The following is a 14,443-nucleotide window of genomic DNA, read 5'->3' on the forward strand; positions in this document are numbered from 1 at the left end:
CTTCTTCTAAGGCTCCCATGTGAAATCATTCCATTTCCCAACCATCAAGAGAAGAACATAACATTCCATGGGCACAACAAGTAGGTTATGAGCTCCCACCTTAATTATCTCTCCCATATGAAAATTCTTGCAATAGAACAAACTGTGGTTCTTATGGTTTCCTACTGAACAAAGCCTTCTATTCATGATTTTCCCAATATTTGTAACTTCTAATATCCTTGCAGGAATTAATTCCCTCTTTTATTGAAGTCATTGGTAAAGATTACAACTTCAGATCATGAAACAGAAATATTGCCCACATATGGATTCCTTCTGAAGCTCAACACAAGAGTCCATATTGCTTGACTTGATTTATAGAAAGTTCAAATATGTGTAAAACCAATCTATGATGACATATCAGAACAGATATTATTATACTATTTCTTTTGTTGGAGCAATGTAATGATTGGGAGAAGCCAAGCTGGAGGTATTCATTAAGTTGTACACGTGTGATGTGTAGACTTTTATGCATGCATGGTATATGTCAGTAAAAGTTTATATTACAATTTGTAGGTAGAGGGCTGCCTGAAAATCCATCACCACTACAAACCACACAGTAACTATCAGACCAGGAAGTACATGACCAACCCCCTTTCAGTCTCATATATCCCAGACTTTGAGTTGATGAAGCTAGCAACTCAGAAACACAGACAAAATTAATGCCCCAACAAAAACTTGCTCTTTCTTATCAAAGGACCTGCAAAGGGACAGCCTAGCAAGACAGAAAACTTTTAGTCAATAACTGCTCTACCGCATTCAAACACCCTAGAAATAAACTGTGAAGTCCCCTCCCACTACCTACCTATATCAGCAAAGTCCAAGTGGTAAATATAGAACTGTGCCATCACCAAGCTATCTCAGGGTGCCCCACCCTTCAGCTGGGATGAGGTGCCAAAGTAGACCAAGAGGGGAGGCAGGCCTTTCATCTCTACAGGCCAGTAAGAGGTCTCTCCCCTGCATATAAGTAGATAATCCAACAGAAGAAATAATATTAAAGTATCTGTTCCAATATGTCATCATAGATTGGTTTTATCCATACTTGAACTTTCTATAAATCCAGTCAAACAATATGGACTCCTCTATCAAGCTTCAGAAGGAATCCAAAAGTGGGGAGTCTGGACATTTACCCTTTCCCCACAGTAACAAGGCCCAACGGATTTTTCACAAAAGTGCAAAAAGAATCCAAGAGGAAAAAAGATAACCTTTTCAATAAATGGTACTGAAGCAAATGAACATCCAAAGGCTACAACAAACAAATCTCTAACCCAAGTCTCACTTTATACAAATTTAACTCAACTAGATCATGGACTTAAATGTTAAACACAAAACTATTTAAAAACTGTTAGAAAACCACAGGCAAAAATCTTTGAGACTTAGGGCTTAGTGAAGAAGAGTTTTTAAACATACGCCAAAAGCACAATTCCTAAAAGAAAAAAATCAATAAGTTGGGCTTCATTAAAATTAAAAATTATTACTCTGCAAAAAGCCCAGTTAAGAAGATGAAAAGATGAGTTGAAGAGTAGGAGAAAATATTTGCAGAACACGTATCTGACAAAAGACCAGTATTAGCAATGTTTAGAGAACCGTCAAAACACAATATAAAACCAACTGAAAAATGGACAAAAGACAAAATATTTCACCAAAGAGCATATACAGATGGCAAAAAGGCTTGTGAAAAGATGTTCAACATCATTAACCATTAAAGAAATGCAGATTAAAACCACAGCGAGCTATTACTAGATTTTTCTAATAATGGTTTGAAAAATAAAGAGCAAAAGAACCAAATTCTGATGAGGAATTTGATGGATCCCTCATATATCATTGGTGGGAATGTACAGTGGCACAGACACTCTGGAAAACAGTCTGGTGGTCCCTTTAATAAAAAGTAAGCAGGGCCTCCCTGGTGGCACAAGGGATTAAGCACAGCACTGTGAAGATAACCAAAGCCTCTGCAGCACGAGTTCGATCCCAGGCTGGCCAGGGAGCCACCCACATGGCGCAGCAGACCTCTCCTGTCTTGCCCGGTGCTTTCGTCAGCAGTGTATTTCAGTCAATCTGCCTATTCTGTTCCCCACTCTGTCTCTGGCTAATCCTCTCACCCTCTGCACCTCTGTCCTATACCCCAGTTCTTGTATGCATAAATAAATATTTTTTAAAAATTAAAAAAAATAAAAAGTAAACACAATGGTATGGTAAAGGCTAAATTTGGACTTTCAGTGGTGAATTTGATGTTGTATATACACATATTGATTTTCAATGATGCACATCTTAATGTGCTGATGCAATGTTGTGATGCAATGTTACTTCAATAAAAAAAAAAGTGAACATGTAACTACATATGACCCAACAATTTTACTCCTGGGAATTTATCCCAGAGACATAAAAACCTGCACATGATTCTTTACAGTAGCTTTATAATCTGGAAGTGACCCAAAACGCCTGCCACTGGCTACATCCACGTGGTAATCCATACTACAGACTTTTCATCAGTAAAAGGGAGCCAACTATCAACATAAACAAACTGGATGAATCTCCAAAAAACTGTGTTGAGTGAAGAAGTCAGTTCCAAAATGTTGCATACTATATAACTCCATATACATAACATTCCTGAAATGTCAAAATTATTGAAACAAAGAACTGTGGCTGTCAGAGTTTGGGTAGATGGTTGGAGCAGGAGGAAAATGGGTGTGGGCCATAAAGGGAAATCTGAGGGTCTTTGTAGTGGTAAAATATTCTGTAACAATATTATAAGATCCTGATTGTGATATAGTGCTATATTTTTGCAAGATGTTATCATTTTGATACACAGGCCTTCTGATTTCTTAAAACTGCTTGTGACTCTACAATGATCTTGAGATTAAAGTTCAGTTCAATTTTTAAAAAGTGTATATAGCAGCAAAGGGCTGAGCAAAGCAAGATTTTCTTGAAGAAAATGAAAAATATAGAAGATACAGAGCTACGTGACCAAAGGACGAGCTACGTGACCTAAGGACGATCTATGAAAGACAGTTTGGAATAAAAGTAAACATACACTTGGTTCTATTCTACAATTTATCTATTCAGCTCATGGCTTAGAAAAATTTTCCTCAGTTGCACAAGGAAGCACTTAAAGAATATTCATAGCAGCATTATTTCTACTAGTGGAAAGAAATTGGGTGCATTTTTGAATGATAATTCCCTGGTTTTGTTAATATCCTATGGCTATGTGAGATGTTATCATTATGAGCCTAAAATTATTTCAACTGAAAAAATTTAACTGAATACATTTTACTGAAAATGATTTAAAAATTGAAGCATACAGTAGACTACCAACTAGCACAGACAGATGAAAGAACTGAGTGCATCAACAGATTAATCCTGGGAACAGAATATTAAGAAAATGCAAGTCATTGGAGAGCATTTGATAGCTTACACAAAGTGCACAGATGTAAACACAACAAAATATTGTTGAAGGACTAATCCAAACTTGATAAAACTCAAAGAAAGCCAAGATTCTGGACTTCTACATTGGGGAAGGAGTAGGAAAGGAGTTGCAATGAAAGAAACCATAGAACCTCAAAAGTATTGTAATATTTGATTTCTCCAGAGAGTAAAGGCATTCCTAATGATGGGTTTTCCCCTTAGCTTACACATGCACTTACTCAAGAAGTTTTACAACATTTAAAAAAATGGAAACAAAGATGCTATGTGCCAAGAAACTCAGTTTAGTAGGTTGCTGAACAATGTCATGGTGGTCACCTTTTGTGCCCCTGGAGAAGCCTGCCTGCACTAGGGCAGGTTGCAACCAAGATCCCAAATAAGGGAAGAATTTTAGGACAAAAAATGTAGGAGAGAGACATGGCGCCGAGCAGACTCTGATTGCTATTAGCGCGATGACTACACTCTGTGAGGTAGGCCAACATCTGCTCCAGCTACACCAATCAACCCATGTCATCGTGGTTGAAGTCCTTGGAGTTAGGCTTCTGTCACTTGAACTGAAAGAATCCTGACAGTCCTGTAAGGCATCCTGGTCCATAGTCAGCCCAGCTGCATCTGGTAGAGGGCCCCTCCCCATGCAATATAATATCTCCCTCCCCTACTGCCATACCACCTTGTGTGTGGAGGGAGAGATGATCAGAAAAAGTACAGGACACCTGAAAGATCGTGCTTTTTCTGTCATGCCTCAATGGCTTTGTCTTGCCACTGGCAGGATGGGAGGGTTTGGGGAGACAGCTCCAGGTGTTAGGAGAAGAGGCAGGTTGGAGGATGTTGCCAGGTTTGGTGCCTTGACAATAACTCTCCTGGCCTTCTTGTGGAGGGGCCAATGCTCATAGAGGCAGGAAGGGCTGTGGTGTGGGAGTCTTCTAGCAGGAAAAACAGAAGTGGGGTGGGAGTTTGCAGGGTGACCCTAAACTTGGTGCCAGACATAGGTGCGTCATCCCTGGGGCACCAAACCAAAGGTGACCGAGAAATAGAACATTTGCTCTGATTTAGGTTCCAGGCATTAGGTCAAACATTCCAAAAACATTTACTAACCCCTGAGCTTGGTCTTTGGGACCCAATAATGGAGCCTCAGCTGCTATTTTCATGGAATTCAATCTCTTGTTTTAACAAGCAATGAGAGAAGAGAGTCTAGTAAACAAACTGGGACGACAGATAGGAAGACATCCACAGAAGCCCAGTAAGTCTGAAAGAGGGGAGCAAACGTCCCCTGGAAATCTCTAAAGGTGAAGGTTGCTTCTCATGGCTCTCTTTTTAAATAAACACACATTCAGAGCTTGTTTCCAAACATTTGCGCTGTAATCACAAATAAGTATTTATTGAACAGCCCACAAAAGAGACCAAGTGGTGTCATGACAGCAAGAAGCAGCTTCCTAATATGTCAGTTATTCACAATGTCTTGGAATCAGTGCCTAATTCTGCGAATCTGCTCTTTGCTCTCACTCATTCACAAGTTATTCTGCTGCCTCAGTGGGGTCAGGTGCACACAGAAGAGAATGGGAGGTTACCGTTCAGGAGCTATTGTTCAGATACAGCTAGCTGCCAGGACAAACAGCGGCAGTGGCAGCCGGGCGGCCCCAGGGTCAAAACATCCAGAGCGCTGTCCTGGAGATGGACGTGCTCGCATTCAGGTCATCAATTGCTCCATCTCTTCCTGGAGGCAGCATATTTAGGACCAAGTGATCCGTCCGAGCGGTTGGTAGGCGTGCCCATCACTTGTGTCTCCTCTGTGGCCGGCCAGGTGTGCAGGGGCACCTCAGAACCCCACCCTCAGCCCCACGGAAGAGGGATCTGGGCTGAGAACCGGGGAGGGACGGCCGGGGCCACGCCGGAGCCAGTCGGCACGTCTGTGCCCACACGGCTCACCGCAACCCGGCCCCCCCCACCCCCCGCACCCCTCCTTCCCGCTCTTTCGGACACCGAGCTGCGCACCCGCGCCCGGGAGGGGGAGGCAGACAGAGGCATCTAGGTGTAAAGACCAGAAACAAATGTCCCCTGACAATTTCCTGTCATTTTCGCGGATTCCAAGGAGAGGGGAAGAGGGGCCGCCGTGGGGACCGCGAGGCCCTGCCGGACGCCGGCGCCTCTCGGAGGCACGGCGCGGGGGTTCGCTCCCACCCGGGTGCGGACTCCGGTGGGCGGGCGGGCGCCCCCCAACCCCGCAGCGCCGCGGGCCCCGCATGACATCAGAGGTTGGGGAGCGCGCAGAGCGCAGGCGCCGGGGAGGAGGGGGCGGGAGCCGAGGCGCGCGGCTCGGGAGACGCTCCTCCGCCCCGCGCGCCGTCCCTGCGCCCGCTCCGCCCGCGCCTCGCTGTCCGCGCCGCGCCTCGGGCGTCCAGAGCGCGCCCCGCGCCCCGCAGCTAGCGCCGCCCGCGGCAGCCCAGCCCAGCCCCAGCCCCAGCCCGCCTCCTCCTCGCCGCCGCCGCCGGACACGCAGCCGCAGGCCGGGCCGGGCCGCAGCTGGGAAGTCAGGGACGCGCGCAGCCAGCCCTTCCCCCTCCGGCTACCGCACCGCCGGCCGCCTCCCCGCGCCTCCGCTCCCCGCCCTGCGCCTTCTCTTTCCTCCTCCTCTCCCGGCCCCGCTGCCAGCACCATGTCCGCAGGGGGAGATTTTGGGAACCCACTGAGGAAATTCAAGTTGGTGTTCCTGGGGGAGCAGAGCGGTAAGTCACCCCGCTTATTTTCTTGGCTTGGCGCCTAGTCGACCCCCCGCAGCCAGAGCCTTCGCCCCTCTGGGACCCCGGGCCCCGCCTCGGGGAGGCCCCCGGGAGCCGGGTGGAAGGGAAGGATGGGGATGGGGATGGGAGGTCGGGGCCGACTCGGGCGGGGCTGGGCAGGGGAGGGGCCAAGGGTGAGGACGCCGGAGGCGCCGGGGTTAGAGGTGGGGGAGAGGGTGGGATCTGGAGTGGGAGTTAGGGGTGCAGGTGGGGCGCGGCGGGGAGGCCGGAGGGCGGCGGCTCCCTCGCGGCGCCGGCCGAGGCGAGGGCTCCGGGCTGGCTCGCACTGCGGCACCGGCTGCGGGCGACCACGCAGGTGGCGGGGCGCCGGTGGGGGTCGGGCGTCTAGCCGCCCCCCGCCTCGCTGCATCAGAGGGGTCCCCAGGCGGACCCTGCCCGGAACCTCGCGTGATTAGCGGCACTTGCAGACCCTGGGGCCGACAGCCGCGGAGGGAAGATCGACACCTGTCTCCCCTGGAAAGAGTGTGCAGGCCGGCCATGGGGGAACAGGGCGCCCACCTCCCCTGCCTGATGTCTGCCCGGGCTCAGAAGCTTCTAGACCCGCAGCCCCTTCAATGGCTTGTGTTAGCATTTTGGGGACCTAGGGGCTTGGGCTCTGACAGCGAGGGTTTCTCAATTCGAGGCAGATTTGGGGGATGGTACGGGGGGCGCCTCTCGCCAAGAGGCCGTATTGCCTGGCGCTGGGCAGAGAAAAGGACCAGGTGACACGCCCTGCCTGGCTTCCCAGCACCCCACCCGAGAGCGTTGGCGGAGGATTCTTCCCACCCCCACCTACCAGCCGCCCTTCTTGGGGGAGGGGAGGTCAACGTGGCTGTCGGCCAGGGGCGGGGGGAGGGGTAGAGAAATGGCTTCCTTGCTGCCCAGCTGCCTTCCTGGGAAAAGCATCACAGAAACCCAGGTTGGTCTCAAGGTGGGAAGATCAGATGGAAGACCACGGACCCCTCTGACACCTGTAGGAAGGAGTGGCTCTCAGAGCATCTCTCCAGAAACCTCTCACGGGAACTGCAGAGGCAAACTGAGTCATGACCAGGTTTCTGCCTGGGTGAAGGTGATACCTGGGAGCAGGGCCCCCAGCTCCAGCGAGATCTAGTCCAGCTCACCTGGTTTGGTGCCTGTCTGTTCAAGGGACCAAGACACAGGCATCCCCCGGGTACCTGGTGGATACAAGGAGCAGTGCCCCTGTGGTGTGTGTGTGTGCAGGCTGTGGAGGTGACATGGTAGTCTCTGCTGCTGCTCAGAGAAAGGTGTTAGGGTGGGCAAGCTGTAACATGGGGATGGGCGTTGGGGCCAGGCTAGGCATTCCAGAGCAAGATCACTCAGCCCGCTGACCCTGTGTTCCAGACTCTGGTTTCTGATCTTAGCAGATTCCATTTTCAGAGCAACTTTTCCCTGGCCAGAAGGAATTTCCAAGGCCTTTCCATCCTAGTACTGGTCTTACTGGGCCTGGAGCCCTCCGGGAGAACTCTGCAAGGATCAGTTGACCCAGGAGTTGGAGTCTGCCTGTGTTGCCTCCAGCAGATTTTGAGGCCTCTCAGCCTTACTTTCTGTCACTGTAAAGTGGTTGCTTGAGGGCAGGTCTCTTAATCTTCATGTTTCCTCAGTGCTTCTCAAGGGGCCTGAACCCTGGTAGGTTCTGAAAAAAGCATTTGTTTATTCCAAGGATGAACATGCTTCGGGACAGGGCCAGGGGGTTGTTGAGGAGAATGTCTATGGTGAGGCTGGGTGAAAACTCTGGGCTCTGTCAGAATCCCTGATGGGTGAGGCTCCTGCTGAACCCTCTTGGCTCCTAAAATCACAGAAGTGAGAACTGAAGACGTGAGAGATGGAGTCCCCACCTGCCCGTTTATGGTTATATGGGAAGTCTGAATCCCAGGGACAGGGAAGGACTGGCCCAGCATCCCGTTATGACTTCTTAACACTTCTGATGCTAGAATCCAATTGCTTGTAGTCACTAACCTGTCATTGGGAATTAAGGTGACCTTGAATTGGGGAAGCCAAAAATTGGGGACCCTCCCTGAGGAATGATGAGGGTTGCCACTCCCTGGCTAGGCTGTGGCTGGGCTGTGAGCTGGTGGGAATGCTGGATGACTTGGTTGGAGGCTAGGTTCCAAGGTTGGACCCTGGGAACATGGTCTTGAGGGACGAAATGCACTGCTGTCAGTGAGACTGAGTATTGGAAGCCCTCAGGCCCTGAAAAGCCTCCTTCCACATTGTTGTGGCATTAGTGAATTGTTTACCTTGGATTTTACAGAGCTTTGGGGGTCTCTCAGGTAGGGAAGATGTGCATCCCTGAGCCTGGTTGTGGGGGGGGGGGGGATTACCACCTCAGCTGCTGCTTCCATTTTGCCTCACGCAGCTTTGCATGTATTGGTCCTTTGTGTCAGCAGCCTCTGCAGCCTATGCAGTGGAGGGTGCCTCTGGGGTCTGGCTCTCACCCCCACCCTAACTCCCCCTTCCTGTATGACCTACAAGGTCCCTTACCTGTACATGGGATGGCTTAGGCCAGCTGAGCTGGATGGAGCCTGCATAAACTGAATCCCCTGGGAAGGGGTCAGAGGAAGGGATGGGGAGGATGTGACCTTTTCTTGTTTCCTGTGCCTGCCATAGAGATAGCATCTCTCTAGGCCAGCAGATGAGAACAGTTGAGTTCCAAAGAGTAGTATAGGGCCTGAAACAGTGATGAGGAGGACACCCTGGGTGGGCCAGATAATCCCAGGGGGCATCAGGCCTTCAGAAAAATTCAGGGACTTATGCTGAGTACAGAGCCTTGAGGAGCCACCTTCAGCCCATGAGCGAGTCCACTCCTCCCTGAAGCAGAAAGACTGCTGTCTCCAGCCCAGGGAATACTGGCTGATTGACAGTGTCAGCCTGGCAGAGGGAGGGTTGTGGGGAGAGAGCTATGGTGCCAGGATGAGGGGTTTCTTGCAGTAGAGAGGCTGTGAAATCCTGCACATGCTCAGATGGCTCTCTTGGCTAGGTGGCCATGGCCTGGGCTTACAGCAGTAGTAGGGGCCAGGGGGGTGATGCACACCAGTCCCGAGTGAGGCTCTTGGCAGCACCCAGAGAGGGCAGCCATGAGCAGGTGTCTGAGGAGGGAGTGCTGGCCTGCAGGGCACACGTCTTTCTCCTGAGCCCCAGTGGCATTCTGTGGGACTGGGCTTCTCCTGACCCTTCTCCGTGTGTGTGGCTGCGAGGAGGGGTGTGGAATGTGTCCTGCGCTTGCTCTGGCTTCTTCTTCTTCTTTTTTTTTTTAATATTTATTTATTTATACAAGCACTGGATACAGTCAGAAGCGCGGGAGGGTGAGAGAATTCACCAGAGCTAGAGTGGGGAGCAGAGCAGGCAGAAGGACCAAAGTACACTGTTGAGGGGAGCAGTGGGCGGCAGGAGAGGTCTGCGCGCCATGTGGGACCCTCGCCCAGCGGCCGGGGATCGAACTGGCGCTGCAGAGGCTGCTGGCAGCTTTTCAACCCAGCGCTCAATCGCTGCGCCACCGGGGAGGCCCTCTGGCTTCTAATCTCCCTTCCCTGAGACTCCTTCAGCTGAGCAGGAAGACTGATGGACATAAGTTGGGGCTGCCTTCCCAGGCTGAGGCCAGCAGGCCAGCTTCCCGCTCAGCCCAGCCAGGCCCCTGTCCCGCCCTCTGCGGTGCTGCACCCTGTGAATTGCATGCCCACACTTGTGCTGGGCAGTGACCCTGCGGGCCGCTGCCTGTGTCATTTAGTCACTGTTCACGTTCTCCTTCCCTCCCATCCTGCCCTGCTCCTGTGAGCATCTGTCTGTTTAATCAGATCGCTGAGTCTACCCCTGCCCTGGTGGAACTTATGACCCACGAGGGAGCGTGGACATCTGTGGATATAATTACGGGAAAGGTCTACAGGAGCTGTGGCAAGGGAAGAACAACTGCTGTCCAAGCACATAGATAGCGGGGCGTCTGATCCACCTTTTGGGGGCAGGTGTCAGAGGTGGTTTCTAAAGAGGAGTGGCTTCTCTAGGCAGCAGGCTAGTACGCCTTGTCTTTGGGTTGAATGCAGGAAGTAGTCTTGCAAAGCCCCTCTAGACAGCTGTGTTTTCTGCCTCCTCTGGAGAAAAAGTATGTGGGGAGGGGTGGTGGAGGATGATGGTGATTTATTTATTTATTTCTACAAGCACTGGGTACAGTCAGAAGCGCGGGAGGGTGAGAGAATTCACCAGAGCCAGAGCGGGGAGCAGAGCAGGCAGAAGGACCGAAGTACACTGTTGAGGGGAGCAGCGGGCGGCAGGAGAGGTCTGCGCGCCATGCGGGACCCTCTGCCAGTGGCCGGGGAGCAGCCAGGGATCGAACCCATGCTGCAGAGGCTGCGGGCAGCTTCACAACCCAGCGCTCAACCGCTGCGCCACCGGGGAGGCCCGATGGTGACTTTCAATGTCCTTTCTTGCTAGTGCATGGTAGGGACTTCCCCCCGCACTTTCATCCCATTCCCCAAGGGCCCCCACTGTCTGGAGGGCTCACCTTCCTGCCCCTGGTCTGGCCAGTCTGACCTCCTCCCTCCCACCCGCCACAACCACCCAGGGACCTGTTTGCCAGCCTGGATGTTGTGCCTGAAACCCATCCCAGGGTGTTCTCCTTCCCTTCACCTCTCAGACCCCCTCGGTGGCATAGCTTTGTTTTTGAGCATTTAAAAAAAAAATAGTCACATGCTGCTCCATGACCTCTTAGTTGTCTTACTCAGGATTTTTAAATTTTATTAACTTCTTTAGATACAAAAACCATAACTGAATTTTAAGCCCCTTAAGGAAAATTTAAGCACCTTAAGAGGACTAGGTCTTAGTCATCTTTCTCCCCTCCCTGTCTGCAGATTTGTGCTCATTAATATCTTGATTTGAAAATGATGAGATTATCCTCACTCTTCAGGATTTGCTGATGGAACATCAGTTGATTAAAAGTGAAAGGGTCAAGGCAGCTTTGAAATCCTGACACCTGCTGCTTTCTGAAGCCTGAAAACAAATTTTACCAGCAGCAGCTCAAGACTCTTACAGACAACGGGCTCGTTTAGCCTTGGTCTTGCCCAGCTCACAGGTGCACTTGGTCAGTCCATCTCTCAGAGCCTGCATTTCTTCCTTCCGCACACCACCCACTCGGGTCAGAGCAGAGGTGGAAAGGAAGGACACCCTTCCAAACCCAGTGCCGACAGAGCTCGCTTTGCGACCTGGTCTAAATCACCACATTGCCCTGGGCCTCTACGCTCCATCTTGCTTTCTCTTATTCCAGTTTCTTGCCTGCCTCAGTGGCTGGATTGGGAGAGGGAACCTGGGATATTGGGCACAGATCCAGAACCTTTATTTATTTAAAGAGATGTGTGTGAGGTGAGGGAGAGGCAGGAAGACAGACAGACACCAAGATGAGAATTAACCTATACTTGGTTTAAAAGAGAAGTGACATCCACAATGCTGATAAGAGACAGGAGAACTTAACAGGAAAAAAAAAAGAAAAAGAAAGAAAGAAGCCAGTAGAATATGTTCTGGCTGTGCAGATGCAATAGTAATTACCATCTTGTGCGTGATCCTATTATCATTATCACTTCAGCCCCCAAATTATAATGAATCCCATTAAAATATAACAAAATAACCTCTTTGTCCTTTTGTTATTTATTATATCCTGAAAATCAGTCCATGAATATTTATCCTTATAGATGTTGCCCTGACAGTGTTGCCATCTGTGACCCCCCCAGGATGCACCCTGTCCTCCCCACCCTGGGTCTCCTACTGTTCCTGAATGAATGAACCACTAAATTCGTAAGACTGACTGATCCATTACATAAATAAAGAAACTGTTGAACAGAACCATTGAGGAAGGTGAGAAAAGGTTAGGTTACATAGCGAGAGGTTCGAGAGGTCCGTAAACAGGCTGGACTACCAGAAGAACCATGCTGGGCATTTTTTTTTTTCATTGTCCTCATGTCATCCTTTTGTATTTCTTACCACGGAGAAGGGAAGATGGGGCACTCTGGGTGGAGGTTGCCAGGGAGAAGCACCAGACACGCCCTAAGATGGGCAGCTTTTGTTAGATCCCAAAAGACTGGCTGTCGGGAAGTGGGCCCCAGGCAGGGCCTGGGGACTTAAGCCCTGAGGGCACTGCCAGTGTCTGCTTCCTGGAACAGGGAAGGAAAAGCTGGAGATTGACAACTCCAAATTTGGCCTCACCTCTCAGAGGCGCTTCACTGTATCTTGGAGCTTGAAATGTCTAGTTCCCTTTATTTAATTTTCATAACTTTTGCCCTAAACTAAGTGGAATCTTTCTGAATGGTAAAGTTTCATTGCTATGACTACTTTATCATTTTAATGGTTTATTTTTAAAAGAAATGCACGTTTAGCCTGGTCTCTTGGTAACAAGGACAGTGGGAGCCCAAGTGACTCGGCCACATGTCCTGGGCCAGGCATCACTTGTTCCCAGGTGGTGACTTGCCCAAGGAGCAGACCGAAAACCGGATGATACCTCAGTCTGGAAGGGAGAAAAGAGGCTTTATATGAAGGTCAATCCAGGAAATGTAGCCGAAGAATGGCAGCTCAGAACCCTAGCAGGGGATTGGGCTGGGAGGGAGGGAGAGGGTAGTGTGTTCATCCTGCCAGAACCACAGCATTCTTGCAAGAGCAAAGGGGCTTCTTGCCCTGATGGCTTCCCCAGAGAAAGGGTGTTGGGATAACTGGCTCATTTTCTCCCTGTGACAAGAGATGAGGTGAGGGTAAGTCACAGAAGTCGGGACTTTGGGAGGAAATTTGGGATCTGATAGAGGATCCTCAGCTGGAGAGTATCTGTGTCATATCAACAGCTGAAAAGAAACCCCAGTTTTTGTATGCATAAATAAATTAAAATTTATTTTAAAAAAATAAAAATAAATCCTTTTAACTAGGGGCTTGGAGAGTTGGATGAACAGGAAGGGGTCCAGGCTCAGCCTGCCCTCCCTTATGGAAGGGAGCTAATCCTCCAGGTTCCAATATCCTGTGATTCTTGAGGCTCCTCCGGGGTGCTTGTATCTTCCTGACACCTCTCTGGGAGCTGGTATGCTGCTGGCTAGAGGGCTTGGAGCGGCTGCATGACTGGCTGAGAGTGTGGGGTCATAGCTCTACCAACTGTTCCCTCCAGAACTGCCGTGACCTCAGGCCAGGGTTCTCTGCAGCCTGCCTCCTCTTACCCTCAGAAGCATTCTTAGCCCACATACCTGGGCCCAGGTGTGCCCCCAGGGTGTTCTGATATGTACTTGGCCCAGGTTGCCAGGCAACAGGGATAGAGCTGCCCTGCCCTTCCTGATGGTGGAAGTGTATTCCATACAGAGAGGACCTACACTAAGGACAACAGAGGTGACAGCTCCCAGGTACTTCTAAACACTTCTTTCTGCAGCCAGGTGGATGAGTGGTAAGCAGGGAAGTCTGGAAAAGGAGCAGAACCAGGGGCAGTGTCCACACCAGACCAAGCAAGCTGGTGACCTGGCCCCAGCTCCTACTCCAATCCCTTCCCTGACTCAGTGCTCCTGAGTCCTGGTTTCCCCTGCCACACACTGTATGGAGGTGTTGGGCAGTACCAGCACTACACTGTGCTCATTTTCCTCACCCAGACACTAGGGTTAATTACCTTATTAAGGTTTCATGAAGTCAGGTACATCCACGAGTGGCACATGGTAAATGCTCAAGTGATAAGTAATTTTGTTAATGTAATAGTGACAGCATCCCCTTCCCCCTTGTGCTATATGAAATAGGGGCGTGACTTTTTGAGAACCATTGATGGGTCATTTTTTATGTTAGTGAGCTGCAGGGCACACACCTTGTGATCCGACAGATATGGCTGCTGACCCCATTTTATAGATGAAGAAAGCAAGGCTCTGCAAGGTGAAGGCTTTTACAGAGTGCAAGACCCGGAGAGCTGCCAGAGAGGGCCAGGAAGAGCACACAGGTCTCCGGCTTCCTGGCCGGAAGACGAAGGTGGGGTATGGCCCAGTAAGAAGCAGGAAATCCAGGCCCCTTCAGCCACTTTGGTCACTTTGGAATCACCCAGGATATGGAATTTAGAGTGTTTATGAAAGGAGTAAGCTTAAGCTTCCTTTTGGCTCTGAATTTCTGTCTGTCTGGGAATGTTTATTTTCTTGAATCTTTCTCTGTCGAGTCAGGCCTCAGTAATAATATAGGATTATAGGGGAGGGATTTTTGTGCAG

The 14,443-nt window shown here is 50.1% G+C and overlaps 1 protein-coding gene across 3 annotated transcripts in view; it reads left to right on the plus strand.

Moving 5' to 3' along the window:
- Positions 1-5,724: 5,724 nt before the first annotated feature.
- RAB6B (RAB6B, member RAS oncogene family) overlaps positions 5,725-14,443 on the plus strand; it is a 61,131-nt gene continuing 52,412 nt past the window's right edge. For 2 of the 3 annotated variants that reach the window (XR_008553960.1, XM_037525970.2), the window contains exon 1: positions 5,725-6,182. Coding sequence is in view for 1 of the 3 variants with exons in the window: in XM_037525970.2 (XP_037381867.1) it covers positions 6,113-6,182 (70 nt within the window). In the remaining 2 variants the exon portion in view is untranslated. Of the gene's footprint in view, positions 6,183-13,138; positions 13,610-14,443 lie in introns of those variants that run through there. The other variant, XM_054700816.1, reaches the window with a different exon arrangement.

This window comes from Talpa occidentalis, unplaced genomic scaffold, assembly GCF_014898055.3.
Source record: "Talpa occidentalis isolate TD23 unplaced genomic scaffold, MPIMG_talOcc4v2.1 talOcc4.4, whole genome shotgun sequence".
Classification (NCBI taxonomy): domain Eukaryota; kingdom Metazoa; phylum Chordata; class Mammalia; order Eulipotyphla; family Talpidae; genus Talpa; species Talpa occidentalis.